The sequence below is a fragment of the Narcine bancroftii genome, chromosome 14 (genome assembly GCF_036971445.1).
Source record: "Narcine bancroftii isolate sNarBan1 chromosome 14, sNarBan1.hap1, whole genome shotgun sequence".
Lineage (NCBI taxonomy): Eukaryota > Metazoa > Chordata > Chondrichthyes > Torpediniformes > Narcinidae > Narcine > Narcine bancroftii.
In genome coordinates this window covers 10,653,091-10,668,076 of record NC_091482.1, presented here as the reverse complement: position 1 = coordinate 10,668,076, position 14,986 = coordinate 10,653,091, and the positions used below count along the sequence as shown (strand labels likewise).

At 43.7% G+C, this 14,986-nt stretch overlaps 1 protein-coding gene across 2 annotated transcripts in view; it reads left to right on the top strand.

Moving 5' to 3' along the window:
• Positions 1 to 3,507: 3,507 nt before the first annotated feature.
• The window catches only part of vps53 (VPS53 subunit of GARP complex), a 300,014-nt gene continuing 288,535 nt past the window's right edge, over positions 3,508 to 14,986 (top strand). The window contains exons 1-3 of one of the 2 annotated variants that reach the window (XM_069912005.1): positions 3,508 to 3,735; positions 6,328 to 6,432; positions 8,786 to 12,124. In XM_069912005.1, coding sequence (XP_069768106.1) covers positions 6,423 to 6,432; positions 8,786 to 12,042 — 3,267 coding nt within the window. In that variant the 5' untranslated portion in view covers positions 3,508 to 3,735; positions 6,328 to 6,422 and the 3' untranslated portion in view covers positions 12,043 to 12,124. Of the gene's footprint in view, positions 3,736 to 6,327; positions 6,433 to 8,785; positions 12,125 to 14,986 lie in introns of those variants that run through there. The other variant, XM_069912007.1, reaches the window with a different exon arrangement.

Below are 14,986 nucleotides of genomic sequence, written 5' to 3'. Positions count from 1 at the left end.
ACCCGACTATGACACAAGTGTATATGGTACTTTTGGATTTTTCTGTGAATTTTAGCCTCTAAAAAAGTATGACCCATGTAAAGGTCAATGCCTCCCCCCTCCCCAAATTTGACTGGAAAAATTGGTGCAAAAAATTTGATTATTGTACAAGTATAGTACTCCTTTGTCAGGAAATTCCAGAGTCACACCACTCTCTGTCTGTCAAGAGGTTACTTTTGAATTCCCTCCTGGCTCTAGCAGTGACTCTCTCAGATTTGTGGCAGTTTGTTCTGGGCTTGCCTGCGAGTAGAGACCTTCTCTCTGTATCTACCTTATCGAGCCCTTCCTCTATCTGGTCATCCTGGTAAGGTTGAGGTCCAGCCCACATTTTCATGACTGGCGTAAATGCTCAATGGGCGGCATGGTTGGCGTAACGGTTAGTGCAATGCTGTTGCAGCGCCAGCGATTGGGACAGAGTTGCAAATCCTGTGCTGTCTGTCAGGAATTTGTACGCTGTCCCTGTGTCTGCATGGGTTTCCCCCGGGGCTTTAGTTTCCTTCCACCTATCAAAGCATACCGGGGATTGTAGGTTAATTGGGCGGCACAGGCTTGTGGGCCAAAAGGGCCTGTTACTGTGCTACGTGTCGAAATTTAAAATTATTTAATCTTATGCCAAGGTTCAACGTCTACTTTATAAACACAAAGCCAAGGATTGTTGTCAGTTCTCCAGGTATTATCCAAATGTGTGTCATTTTATGTTTAACATAACTTCTGCTTTTAAAATTCCTCCTTCTGGAAATGAACCCTGTGTTATTTTGCTTTTCTTTGATGAACATTGGCTTCTATTGCCTTCCTCATATTCCTTTGATCAAGACATTTGGACCCCAGATGCACGGGTAAACTGACAGATTTATTATCTGATGGCATAAGGAAATAACATACAAATTACACAGCAGGGATTTACAGTGCAGAACAGTCGTACAGTTACTAAACTGTGTTGGACAGATGGTAAGCACTGAAAAGTCGTTACTTCTTCAACTTTTTGATATTTGACTTCTGGTCTTCGATGAATGTTATACGGTAGCCAACACGGATCTTTTCCCTGTCTGTGATGGCTGAAGCATTGCTGCTCTTGCATTATTCAAACAACCAGCAGCCTCAAGCAACAGGCAAAATAAAAATGACGTAAAATATATAGATAAAAAATACGAAAAGTTTAAAATTGGTGCGCCTCATCATTAGTTCACCAATCACGCAGCACGTAATCTGAAGCAACCGGAAAATTCACATAACTTACATCTACCAATCCCCAGATACCAGGGGTTTTTAATGTATATGAGATAAGAGGGGCTATCCTCAGAATCCCATCATTGACTGATCTTAAGTCCACCAGTTCTGTCAGCAAGGCTTTTTGACATTACTTCAACTCCAGCTCGCTCTGCAAAACATTGGTTCAACTGTTTCCACTGGAACCCTTAACATTACTACGTCTGTTTAAAAAGCATACTGCTGTATCCTTGCAGGAAGAGGAAGGTTTGTGCACAAGCTTATTCTTTCTTTCTTTGGCTTGGCTTCGCGGACGAAGATTTATGGAGGGGGTAAAAAGTCCACGTCAGCTGCAGGCTCGTTTGTGGGTGACAAGTCCGATGCGGGACAGGCAGACACGATTGCAGCGGTTGCAGGGGAAAATTGGTGGGTTGGGGTTGGGTGTTGGGTTTTTCCTCCTTTGCCTTTTATTAACCTCTTATTTTCCAGCACAATTCTTTACGTTTATTTCTTCTCATCGCCTCCCTTTGTATAATCTACATCTGCCATTTTCAACAGCGCATTTAAGGGGGGGGGGGGCATGGAATTAAATCCTAAAATATTTTTCATGTTTTTTATGTCGCTGGTAGGAATGGAAGATACCAATTAAACATGACTATTTCACAGGGAAGGAGGCCCATAAACTTTGAGCAGAGTCCAAATGGGGCCATAGCCAAAACAAAAGGTTGAGAATGGCAACTCGACATTACTCAGATTTCAGATTTACTGTCAGAGAACATACAACCCTGAGATTCTTCATCCTGTGGGCGAGGCACTTATGGTTGTGTGAAAAAACCGTACTCAATGTAAACAGGTAAACAAATTAAAAATCTAAACAAACTGACTGCAATGCAGAGAGAAAAAAAAATCAATAAAGTTGTCAAGAGTTGATACTACCCCTGAACCTGGGGGCACCCGTACCTCCTTCCTGATGGTAGCAGTGAGAACAGAGTGCGTGGTGGGGGGGGGGGGGGTGGTGTGGGTCCTTGATGATTGCTGCTGCTCTCCGATGGCAGTGTTCCCAGTAGATGTTCTCGATGGCGGAGAGGGATTTGTCTGTGATGTCCTGGGGTGTGCCCACTTCCTTTTACAGGGCTTTACGCTCAGGGGTATTGGTGTCGCCATACGGGGAGGGATTTGTCTGCGATGTCCTGGGGTGTGCCCACTTCCTTTTACAGGGCTTTACGCTCAGGGGTATTGGTGTCGCCATACGGGGAGGGATTTGTCTGCGATGTCCTGGGGTGTGCCCACTTCCTTTTACAGGGATTTATGCTCAGGGGTATTGGTGTCGCCATACGGGGAGGGATTTGTCTGCGATGTCCTGGGGTGTGCCCACCTCCTTTTACAGGGCTTTACGCTCAGGGGTATTGGTGTCGCCATACGTGAAATTTGTTCGTTCAGGTGCTTTGCCGTTCAACGTGGGTGATCAGGTCTCTCCATCCATGACCCTCCGAATTGTAGTTGTTGCCTCCCCTGCTTCTAAACATCATGTTAATCCATCTCTCACTTCATTCACTGTCACCCTCTGTTTCTTTTTCCTTGCATCTTTCCTCTTGTAACTAAATGCTCTGCAGTATCTCTTCGCAGGATGTGTCCAAAGCATTTTGATTGCTGTTTTCTGATTAATTTAAGTAGCGTGCGTTTTGTTTTCGTTCTTTGTTTGTTATCTTCTTTGAAAACCCAACAGTGAGGTAACATTGCTAAAAGAGAAACAGCTAAGTTTCAGGCGAAGATACTGCATCAGAGTGAATTGATTGCTGGGGTAAGGAGGGCCTCGTTAGATGTCATCCATGGATATAAATGGTCAGTCAATGAGTGGAGATTTTTTTATACAGAATAGATGAGACTAGATATAGATGCTTCCTGGTTCCTTCAGCATCTTTTTTTTTTGCTCAGAATTGCAACATCTGCGGGTTTTGAGTTTCACTGGTGGGCTGCAACAGTGGTCGCCTTCCTGAGGCAGCTGTGCATTGATCGCTGGGGAGCGCAGTACCTATCTCATGACTCAGACCGGCTAGGGGGCAGCAGCGACGGCGGGCGGCCGGCCGGCCGGGTTCGCCTCGATTGCTCAGCCAGACGGGGGCGCAGCAGCAGCAGCAGCAGCAGCAGCGCGACGGCGGCTGGTTTCCTCCCCATGACTCAGCCAGGCTAGGGGGCGGCAGCGACGGCGGCCGGCCGGGTTCGCCTCGATTGCTCAGCCAGACGGGGGCGCAGCAGCAGCAGCGCGACGGCGGCTGGTTTCCTCCCCATGACTCAGCCAGGCTAGGGGGCGGCAGCGACGGCGGCCGGCCGGGTTCGCCTCGATTGCTCAGCCAGACGGGGGCGCAGCAGCAGCAGCGCGACGGCGGCTGGTTTCCTCCCCATGACTCAGCCAGGCTAGGGGGCGGCAGCGGCGGAGCTCGACTGTGTCTGGAGCTCGCCGGTGAAAGGAGACCGCGGAGGGACCGAACGGTGAGTGATGGAGGCTCTCAGGCCTGGGCCTGAAGGAGCAGGAGGCTTTTATTAAGTCGGATGGCCAAAGGTTTGCCAAGGTCTAGGTTGGCCTTGCGGGACTTTAAAGCCCTAAATAACACAGGCTTTTGCTTTGGAAATGGAATTAATCTCGTGTCTGGATTTTAATCCATTTAAATTTGACATTAGTGGTGGCAGAAGTTCTCTCTCAATCATTCTTGTGCAATCCCCTCGGGGTGGAGAATGAGGAGGCTAATTAAATTGTGTTATTGACAACTGTGTTTTGTGTGCTATCCAGACTGGTCATCCCAAACCTCTGCACAAGGTGTGGGGGGTCAAAATAAAATGGAACTGCAGAATGTGGTTGAGGGGAATCCTGTTAGTGACTTTGCTTGTAGTTAAAATAGGACATGGGCTGCGGCGAGGAAGGGGTTGCAAGATTCAGGGGGCTATCTTTTACCTACGAGCCTGATAACAGCGGAAAATAAATGTTTTCCTGCGGGTGAGGCAGTATTACCACTCATTGGTCGTGCCAAAAAACTTGTCAGCAAATAAAGAAAGGTAAGCGAACTGTGCAGACAGAGGGGGGGAAAAAAATCAATAAGGTGCAAAAGTAAAAGAGTCCTTAAATGAGTCTCTGATTGATTGAGTGTGCTGTTGAGGAGGGGGCACAACTGTTCCTGAACCTGATGGTGCAAGTCCTGTGGCGCCCATACCTCTTTCCTTCTGACAGTGGTTCACATCCTTCCTGTGGATTTGGAAGATCCCGCAGAAGAAGTGTTGGTGGTACTTGCCCATTCTTTGAAATGCTCCCTAGACCCTCCTAAAGTTGAAAGAGTTGTCAAGAAGTCAAAAGAAAATTAGGCCAAGTGTAATGGCTGGCGTTGCTCCTCCTGGACTGCAGATCACGAACAAAATTCACACTCCAATTTGTGGAGCAGCCTTTTGGTCACAGGAAGAAGGAAGTTGAGGGGAATCCTGTTAGTGACTTTGCTTGTAGTACACAACAGGGAGGCTTCTCTGTTATTACTAACTTTTTGTCACCTTTCTTGAAAATGGTGGTGATGACAGTGTCTTGAGTTTTGCTGGCATGCTTGAGAGAGGGAGGTTGTGGATTTATCACTGAGCTCCAGGCAGCTGAGTTTTAGAATTCATCAGGATTTTGTCCGTTCCTGACACATTTTTGTTTTTTAGTTAATATCTGGTCTCTTTGACTGTTTGTTGGTCAGGAATGGTATTGGGGCTGAGCCAAATAGATCACTGTGGGGTGTAGTCAAGGGTATTTACATAAGATTTGAGTTTATTGTCATATACACAAGTACTCTGTCTAGGTGCACTGAAATTCTTTGGAAATTCCTGTCTCTCACTGGATAGAATGGCCATTTCAAAAGGAGGACATGGTCATAAATTATATACAGTGTTTAAAAAAAACTTTTTTATAAAATTTAAATGGTATTGCAAAAAAACAACAAATGCAAACACTGTGTGTGTGTGTGTGTGTGCGCGCGCGCGTGCTTTGACATGCCCTCCTTTTGGAATGGCCACCCTAGGTGTGGATGTTGTTGGTTATGGTTTGCTCAAATAGCTGTATAAATGATTTTAAATGTAGTGATTGACTCCATTATCTTGTCTGGCTGCGCATTCCACATATCAGACATTCTCTGTGTTTAAAAAATAAAGCTTTTCTCACAAATCCCTTTGAAAACTTGCCTTCAACCTTTACCCTTTTATTTTTGACATTCCAACCATGGGAGAAGAATTCCAATTATCTGCTCTATCTATTCTTATAATTTTATATCAGATTACCCCTTTCATCTCAAGTAAACTAAAGTTGTTCGCTCATCATCGTGAATCTCTTCTGCACCCACTCTAACACAATGCAATGCTGTGGCAACTCGAACTTCATACTGTGTCCACGTGTGACCAAAGCAACATTTTGTAAAGTTGCGACATGACATTGCAACTCTTGCGTTGTACGCCCTGGCCTATGGAGGCAAGCATACCATGCGTTATCTTCAAATCCATGCACATTACAGCTGTCAGCGAGGTGACACGATTTCGCCATTCTTTTCCACCCATTTCATTTGCTTCTAGATCAAATTATTATTGTTGGACTTCCGCTTTCATCCTTCTGTTGGGGACACGAAGGGGCTTCTGATGCAGGCATTCTCATCAAATTAGGTTGCCATAACCAGCACTCAGGGTAGCTTTTATTGTGGAGATTTTGGTTTCAATTGCTTTCCCATAACATTTGCAGAGAAAAAAAAAATCAGGTGAAGTATTTGAATTTTTCAGGAGGTCTGAGTTCTTTTGAATACATCTTCATGCCAGACTCAAGTGATGTTACAATAGATGAGAAACTTGATTGGTGGATGGTAACGCTTGAAGGGGTGGCCTAATAATTTCACCTTTGTGGTAAAATTTATACTAATCTGTTGTTTAAGCATAATTGCATTGATGTGAGAGATAGTGCAATCATGCCTTTTAATTGCTGCAGGATTTTATAAGAAATAAAATGATCTCTTAATGGGAGGGCTTTCTTTTTATAATTACTTTTAAAGTTCATGGGTAAAGTTTTATTTTTTTTTAAAGGTTTGGACATTATGATTTCCAATTCATCTCTTTGATCACACCATCAAGAAGTGAAGTGTTCTTTCGAGTGCAGAAGAAAAATAATCTCTATAAAAATGGAGTGGGGTGAGTTTAACCTGTTTTCACTTGGGCCATGTTTTTGTGTTGGTTCCCGTGCAACCTTGACTGAGCCTGAGGCATGTCTTCTGCAGAACCAGATGTTCTGGAGTGCTAAAACAAGCATGCATGCAGTTATTGGGAAGTTGGAGAAAGCATTCGCACACCCTTAAAAGTACACATTTTCATGCTATTTGCCAGCTGTTTTGTGCAGAAATTATTGTTTTTAAATCTTTTTCTGGTTTTAATCATTGTTTCTCTGTGGTCTCTCCTATTGTGTCTATGACCTGAGATGTGGTTCTTGCATCTAAATCCATGGTCCCCAACAGTTTTCTTCTACTCACATACCACCTTAAATAATCCCTTACTAACCACAGAGCATCCTATGCCATAGATGGTCTGCGGTTAGTAAGGGATCACTTAAGATGGTATGAGTGGAGAAAAAAAATGGATGAGAAGCACTGCTCTAAATCATCTGCTGTTTTCAAGGTTTTGTCAGTAGTGGCTGTCCTTGACTTGTCAAGGCCCTGAGATCTGAAATTCTTTACATAAATTTCCCTGTCTTTCTATTTCCTTTTAAGCTATTCCAAAACACCTGAATCATTAAGATGGCTGAGTCATCTGCCTGTGTGACACAGCCTATTTTGCTATTTGGTAATGTTTCAACATGTGGAAAAACCTTGCACCTTAACTATAATAAAATGTGCCTATATTAATACAATTTTGATGTGGTTATGAAATTGTTGCACTTCCCTGTTCTTTCTCCATAGGGCTGCACTTTCGAATTTAGTCAAGAGATGACTTGCCCAGGCCTAACTCTCATTTATATAATTTTGACAAAATGTTGAAATCCATTCCACGGGCTGGTTTCGGAGACCTGGAGAATTGAATAATGAGAGTAGCGAGTGGGGTTGTACATTAAATAGCAGTGGAAAGCGTTAGGAGAAGATCAGAGTGATGGAAAATTTCGAACATCAAGTTGTGCAGGAAAAGAATCAATGAGGTTAAAAGTGTCATTTTGCAGATTGTCAAATTGTAACCAGATAACGTGGTACCTCAGTGATTTACTATCAATAAAATCAGGGGTGGGGGGGGCAACTTTTTAACTTTTAATTTAGACATACAGCAAAGGAGTTAAGGGTTATGGGGATAAGGCTGGAAAGGGGTACCGATGGTAGTGATCAGCCATGATCTGTAAAATGGCGGTGTGACTCGACAGGCCGAAGGGCCTACTCCAGCTCCTATTGTCTATTGGTCACAGGCCATTTGGGCCCATGAGTCCGTACCGGGGTATAGGTTAATTGGGCAGCATGGACTCATGGGCCGAAGTGGCCTGTTACTGTGCTGTGTATCTAAATTTAAAAATTAAAAGGTTGGCCACCCCTGATCTATATGAATGTTGGATGAAGGGACTACGGGTTTTTATCAGATTTATGAATGATAGGTGGGAAAGCAAATTCTGAGGGGAATGGAAACAGATATAGAAAGAGCAAGGAAAACAGTTGGCAAATGAAATATGTGGGTAGTAATGTGAGGTTTCCAACGTAAGTGGGAGGGGTAGAATGTCATTTAAATGACCTTAGAGTTATACAGCATTGAAACAGGCCCTTCGGCCCAACTTACACATACTAACCAAGAAATCTATTGCATCTGCCATTGTCCATAACCCCCTCAACCTTTCTTAAGCATGCTCCTACCTCACTGTCTTTTAAACCTTGTCTTTGTTTGTGAAGCACTGCTACCATTTAATTACTGCATGTCATTATTAAGGCAAATGCAGTTTTGGCCTTAATTGCAAAGTGGAAGGAATGTTAAAGTAACAAGGTCTTCCTACAACTATATTGGACAGAATACATGGAGTGAGCCTACAGTTTTGATTGATTAATTTATTTTTTAAATCATATTTTGTGTGAATCCCTTTGGGATGTTTTTATTACCTCAAATGGAGTGTGTACCTTATTTACTTGTGTCATAGTCGAATTTTGTGGACCGACTTTCAGCATAAAATGTAGGGGGTTGACTATTACAGGTATGCTACTTTTGACCGTGGTAAGTACTTGCCTCGTTTAAGGCATCGGGAGTTCCAAATGGTGGGTGATGGGATGGGGTGGTAAGTCCACATTCGGGGCATCAGGAGCTCTGATGGGTGGGTACCCGGGGTCTAGGTGAGAGTCCATGGTTGAGGTATTGGGACCTCTGGTGGGCAGGCAGCTGGGGCTTGGGGTCAGAGTTCATGGTCAGGGCACGAAGCGTTTGGTGTGTGGGCAGCTTGGGCCAAAAATTGGGGGTTGACTTCTACGTGGCATTTTAATTGTAATTTGACACAATAATGAGTATAATTAGGAATTATTGCCTGTTTTAGGATCCTGGCTTTGTTGTGAGAAGATGGCTGTGCTCCATGGTGGGTTTCTGTTGGCTATGAAGAAAAGTGAACGGTCAATGCTTTCGGAAATGAAGAAAGCTGATTGGGCGACCTTGGGAAAACCTATTGTTTGTGCTGTGCAAGAGATCTGTGCCAGTGAGGCTGAAGTGGACCAGGGTCCCAGAGAAGCAAACATGTGGCAGAAGAAAGTCCTTGCATTTGTATGGGCAAAACTGCTGAACTGCAATGCAAATAAAGCTAATATCAATGAGAAGATAGATATCGATGCTGAGAATGACCGAAGATGGAAGGAAGATCTCTTCTTTTCAGTAGAAAGCATGATTCCAGAGATAAATCACACTATTTTATTTGAGCTGGTAAAATCACTGGGGGCTTCAGAACTCTTTGTTGAGTTGCTGTTGGCATTGCCAGCAGACACATGCCACCAGGAGATGACTTGTTTTGTGGAACATGTTCTTGATGACACGTCTGAGGAAGATGTGGCCATCTTTCTGGATGTATGGTGGGAACTACTGAAGCAACATCATGGGCAGAGAGATGAACTTGTCCAAACATTTGGAGAGGAGGTTAAAAAATACCTGGCATGTTCTGTTGATGAATTCTCCTCTTCATCCAAAAGACTCAAACTCGATCCTGATGTTGCTTTGTTCTCTTTCGCAGGTCACTGGTCTATTCCTTCCTTATTTGTAGATTGTCTTAAGAAAATGAAAAATCAAGTGGTACCATATGTTTATAAATGTTCGGCTATAGCAAAAATGTCATATACTTTATGCAAGTCACTAGTTTCTGGCAGTAGTGTTGAGTTGTCTGCTGAGATGTATTTGCAGAAACTTTCCAAACTGATTGTGTTAGGTAATCCCATGATCCAACCATTTCCAATTACAAAGTATTTCATTTGCATTGTGAAGAAGTCAGAGAGGGAACTGCAAGCCTTGTATCAAAAGTCTGGGTTCCAATTGCCACAGGGTGAATTAGCTCCAGGGATTGAATTACTTGCAGATATCTTCCAGTCATGGGGGGCTGAAATTCAAACTGAGCTGAAGCATGACACTAATGGCCAGAGGAGAAACCTTGCTTTGTACCGTACAGTGGAAAGTTTGAAATGCCTAAATCAAGTCGGTCCTTTGATTCAAGATTGCGAAATGGTACCTCACAAGGCAAAGGAAATTTTGTCTGATTTAATATTGAGTTCATCTTCCTTTGTGCAGAAGTTTGACTACTACATATTGTCAGGCAGTGCTACCATAATGGATAAAGTGAAGATGTCCGTGGCTTTAACAATAATTGACAGTAGAATGGAAAGATATGAAGAGATGTGCGAGATAGTTGCGTCCACTCCCAGCTGGGCTTTTTCAGAGAGTGGCTGGCTTAATTGCCTAGAAAAAAATAGAGATATTTTTCAAAGCACTGATTTAGTTTTGAAGTTAGCTAGAACACTTAAAGATGGGTCAACCTGCACAGCTACCGAACTATCAAAAGTCAAACGATTAAAGAGCGTGGTTTTGGATTGTCTCTCTGCTCTCTCAATCTCAGACAAAAATAATGCCCTTTTGGGCGTGCTGTCTGCCTACGGTGGCAAAGGCCTCTGTGCGGACGGAGGGCCGCTTAAGGATTGGTTTGAGGAAGAGGTTAACTTGGTGTTCAACTGTATTACTCAGAGCGATACTGGAAATTGCATTGAAAAAGAAGTGACTGATGTAATAAGGGTTGCTTTTTTAAATCCAGAAGCCACCATCCAGAAAATGTGCTGCTTGGCTGCTCTGAATCTGGGCGCTCATAAGCTATTTAGCCAGATCCTGAAAAATATACCAGCACTATCGTATAAGGATGGTCAGACGGCAGAAGGGATAAATATCTTGGCTAAATGTCTCTTGGAAACCACTTTTGATAGTCTTTCCTCCATCAAGGAGGAAAATCAATTTCTTGAGTTCCTGACGTCCCTCATGGAACCTGGAGAGAGAATTGATGAAGAGCCATCACTTCCCCTACTCCAGCCTGCACACATTGTAAAGATATTTGTTCTCCCTTATCTCACAGGAGGCCACTCCAATGTCATGTTCCCTCTCAAGATTCTTAACAGTGCTCTGAAAATGTCCACAACTGATGATGGAACTAAGGAGCACTGGCTACTCAACTGTTGTCCATTTCCTCTCACTTTTGCTCTTTCTCAGCTCCTGGACAGCTGTATCTTGTGTTGGGAGGTGGACAGTGCTAAGACATCTCATCATGTTTCTATAGAAGCAAAGGGCCTGCTAATTGAGACGCTGGATATGGCTTGTGATGCTGTTGAACAGATGATTTCTTTAAATCCCGAGATGTGGTCAACGTCTGTTTGTTGGCTGTACAGGAAAACGGAGCCTTTGGACTGGACTGTGCGCCTTAGGTTAAAAACAGTCTTTGGGGCACATTTTAAATACGAGGTACCCACCACATTGTTTGAGGTGTGCGATCTTTCCAATGATGGTTGGTCATCCATTAGCCTTCCACAATATGGTCCAGGCACTGGGCTTCTGGCCTGGATGGAATGTTGCAGTGTTTCCACACACATGATGGAGCAGATGTTATCCCATCTAGTAATTGATGCAAAAAATGTGGAGGAGGTCAACATGTTCAGCAAGGGTTTTTTAATTGCGCTGATCCAGCTCCTGCCTTGGTGTAGTTCGAGTGAATGGAAGCGGCTCAACCACGTGGTGAAGAGCCTTCTGCAGCGTGAGTTGCTTCATGTGCCGTTTTCTCTGGAATACGTGCATTACCTGCCACTGCTTAACCTCCGACCCTTTACGCATCACCTCCAGTTCTCTCAGCTCCTGCTGAGGGCCTTTCAGCTGATCTGCAGTCACGGCTGCTCTGACTGGATTCCGACGTCAGGGTGGAAGTACGTCGCAAGGCAGTGTGCTGGGAGCATGTCAGACATCTTGGAGTCTGTGAAGTGCAGGCTGAAAGGGCTGACAGTGCAGAGTCTTGATGGAAATCAGGAAGCCATATTTGTAATTGTACAACTTTTTTGTCATGTAATTCACATTATGGTAATGATGCCCACTGGGACTTCTGATTCTCTGTATTATGTGTCCTTGGAGTTGCTTTCTCAATACGAGGCCCTGACATTGGGTAATACATCTACCACCGGGTTACTTAACAAGGTCAATGAAAAACACTTCCTGCACTCCATTGCTGAGAATTTGGTCAGTGAAGAACAACGTTCTGTACTGCTACAGAAAATCAGTACAATTTGTTGAACTGTGTACAGTGATTATGCATTAACAATTGTGTTTGCCATTGTTGGAGTTTATTCAATCAAAATAAACCAGTTTTTTTTAAGACTCTAGTGCAATTCTTGCCATAAGAAGCTGTGTTCTCTTTAGGTTTGCATTATTCTTCAAAGAACAGGTGCTGAAAGTCACACGAGGAAATAAGTCTCATCTATGGTGGTTTTAAACTCTTTATAGATCTCACCTGGAACCTGTGTAGAAATGAAAAGAACTTTCCAATCGCTTCAGATGATGTGTAAATGTTTCCTGGCATAATGTAGCAGGGAAACAGCCCCTCGGCCCAATATTTCCATGCGAACCAAGATGCCTGTCTATTTGCTGGGATTTTGCCCATGTCCCTCTAAACCTCAGCTATCCATGTATTGGTTCAAATGATGTTCTTCTAAATGTTGCATTTTTATCTGCCTCTATCTCCTCCTCTGGCAGCTCATTCCATATACTCAGCACCCTCTGTGTGGAAAAACATATCACTCAGATTCCCTTTAAATCTCAACCCTCTCACTTTAAACTGATACCCTATAGTTTTAGACTCTCATTTCCTATGCCCTCACTTTCTCTACTGGGCTGTCAGTCCACTCCAGTATTCAAAAGAGTGCCATATGCTGTTGTTAGATGGATAAAATGTTACATGGAGTCCTTACCTTCTCTTTTAGGTAAATGTTAATTTGAAAAAAACTCGTGGTGCAATATTGAGGAAGACTAAAGGAGTTCGCCCCAAGATCTTGAGTGATCCTTAACCTTCAACTCACTTTGTTTAATTTTAATTAAAAAAAAAATATAATTTAGAAATACAGCATGGTAACAGGCCCTTCTGGTCCACGAGAACATGCCGTCCAATTACACCCAATTGACCTACAATCCCCATACATTTTGAAGGGTGAGAGGAAACTGGAGCACATGAGGAGAATGTACAAATTCCTTACAGACAGCACCGGGTCACTGGTGCTGTAACAGCGTTGCACTGACTACTACGCTAACCGTGTCGGCCTATGCAGTTACTGCAGATATCTGGTTTTCAATGGATTGTGGTGTTTTGTGATATTTGTAGAGTGTATGTGGTTTGTCATCTTTCCTGTATTATTAGTAGTGACTACACTGTAGAAATATTACAAAATTAATAACCACAGAAATGCAATTTTTTTTCTTTTTATATCCTGCCCTGAGAGAATGCATTGTGTTCAATCTGGCAACACATGCCAAGAGAAAATATTGAAGCTGTTATTATTAACTAAAATTAGAAACAATTGGAAATAATTGAAATGTCAAGGGCATTAAAGTATGGTTCGCTGGCAAAGATTTTGACCAACGTAGAAAGGGGTGTGAATACATTTATGAAACTCCAGTCAGCTGAAGGCAACCTTCTTCCTGGTCCTTTCATCTCATCTAAAATTGAGAAGGCAATATATTGAAATTTGAGTTGATTTTAATTTAGCAGCCAGTTTAACATTGCATTCAGTGAAGAGAATGACCTTGTACCCAGCAAAAACTCTTCATCTTGTAGCCTTTCTAAATAGCAAAATACTTGCAAAAAGAATCCAACTCTGGCAGAGTTCTGAAAATGAAAATCAATAAATAGAAGCCAATCTTACTGATTTTTAGCTAAGGATCAACATTCTTTTTAATTTCACAGGATATATATTGTCTTTGAGAGTGCTTACGGAATTTGAGCTCAGTGATTGTGTGTGTTTCATGTGTTTCTGAGCTGTTTCATGTATATGTACCATTAACTGGAAGACCAAACACCTTCTTTCTTCTTTGGCTTGGCTTCGCGGACGAAGATTTATGAAGGGGTATGTCCACGTCTGCTGCAGGCTCGTTGGTGACTGACGAGTCCGATGCGGGACAGGCAGGCATGGTTGCAAGGGAAAATTGGTGGGTTGGGGTTGGGTGTTGGGTTTTTCCTCCTTTGTTTTTTTGTCAGTGAGGTGGGCTCTGCGGTTTTCTTCAAAGGAGGTTGCTGCCCGCCGAACTGTGAGGAGCCAAGATGCACAGTTGGAGGCGATCTCAGCCCACTGGCAGTGGTCAATGTGGCAGGCACCAAGAGATTTCTTTAAGCAGTCCTTGTACCTCTTCTTTGGTGCACCTCTGTCTCAGTGGCCAGTGGAGAGCTCGCCATATAACATGATCTTGGGAAGGCGATGGTCCTCCATTCTGGAGACGTGACCCACCCAGCGCAGTTGGGTCCAGCAGCGTGGATTCGATGCTTGCAGACTCTGCCAGCTCGAGTAATTCGATGTTGGTGATGAAGTCACTCCAATAAATGTTGAGGATGGAGCGGAGACAGCGCTGATGGAAGTGTTCTAGGAGCCGTAGGTGATGCCGGTAGAGGACCCATGATTCAGAGCCGAACAGGAGCGTGGGTATGACAATGCTCTGCGCTGATCTTTGTGTGTTTCTTCAGGTGGTTGTTTTTCCAGACTCTTTTGTGTAGTCTTCCAAAGGCACTATTTGCCTTGGCGAGTCTGTTGTCTATCTCTTTGTCGATCCTTGCATCAGATGAAATGGTGCAGCCGAGGTAGGTAAACTGGTTGACCGTTTTGAGTTCTGTGTGCCCGATGGAGATGTGGGGGGGCTGGTAGTCATGGTGGGGAGCTGGCTGATAGAGGACCTCAGTTTTCTTCAGGCTGACTTCCAGGCCAAACATTTTGGCAGTTTCCGCAAAACAGGATGTCATGTGCTGGAGAGCTGGCTCTGAACGAGCAACTAAAGCGGCATCATCTGCAAAGAGTAGTTCACGGACAAGTTGCTCTTGTGACTTGGTGTGAGCTTTCAGGCGCCTCAGATTGAAGAGACTGCCATCCGTGCGGTACCGGATGTAAACAGCGTCTTCATTGTTGAGGTCTTTCATGGCTTGTTTCAGCATCATGCTGAAGAAGATAGTAAAGAGGGTTGGTGCGAGGACGCAGCCTTG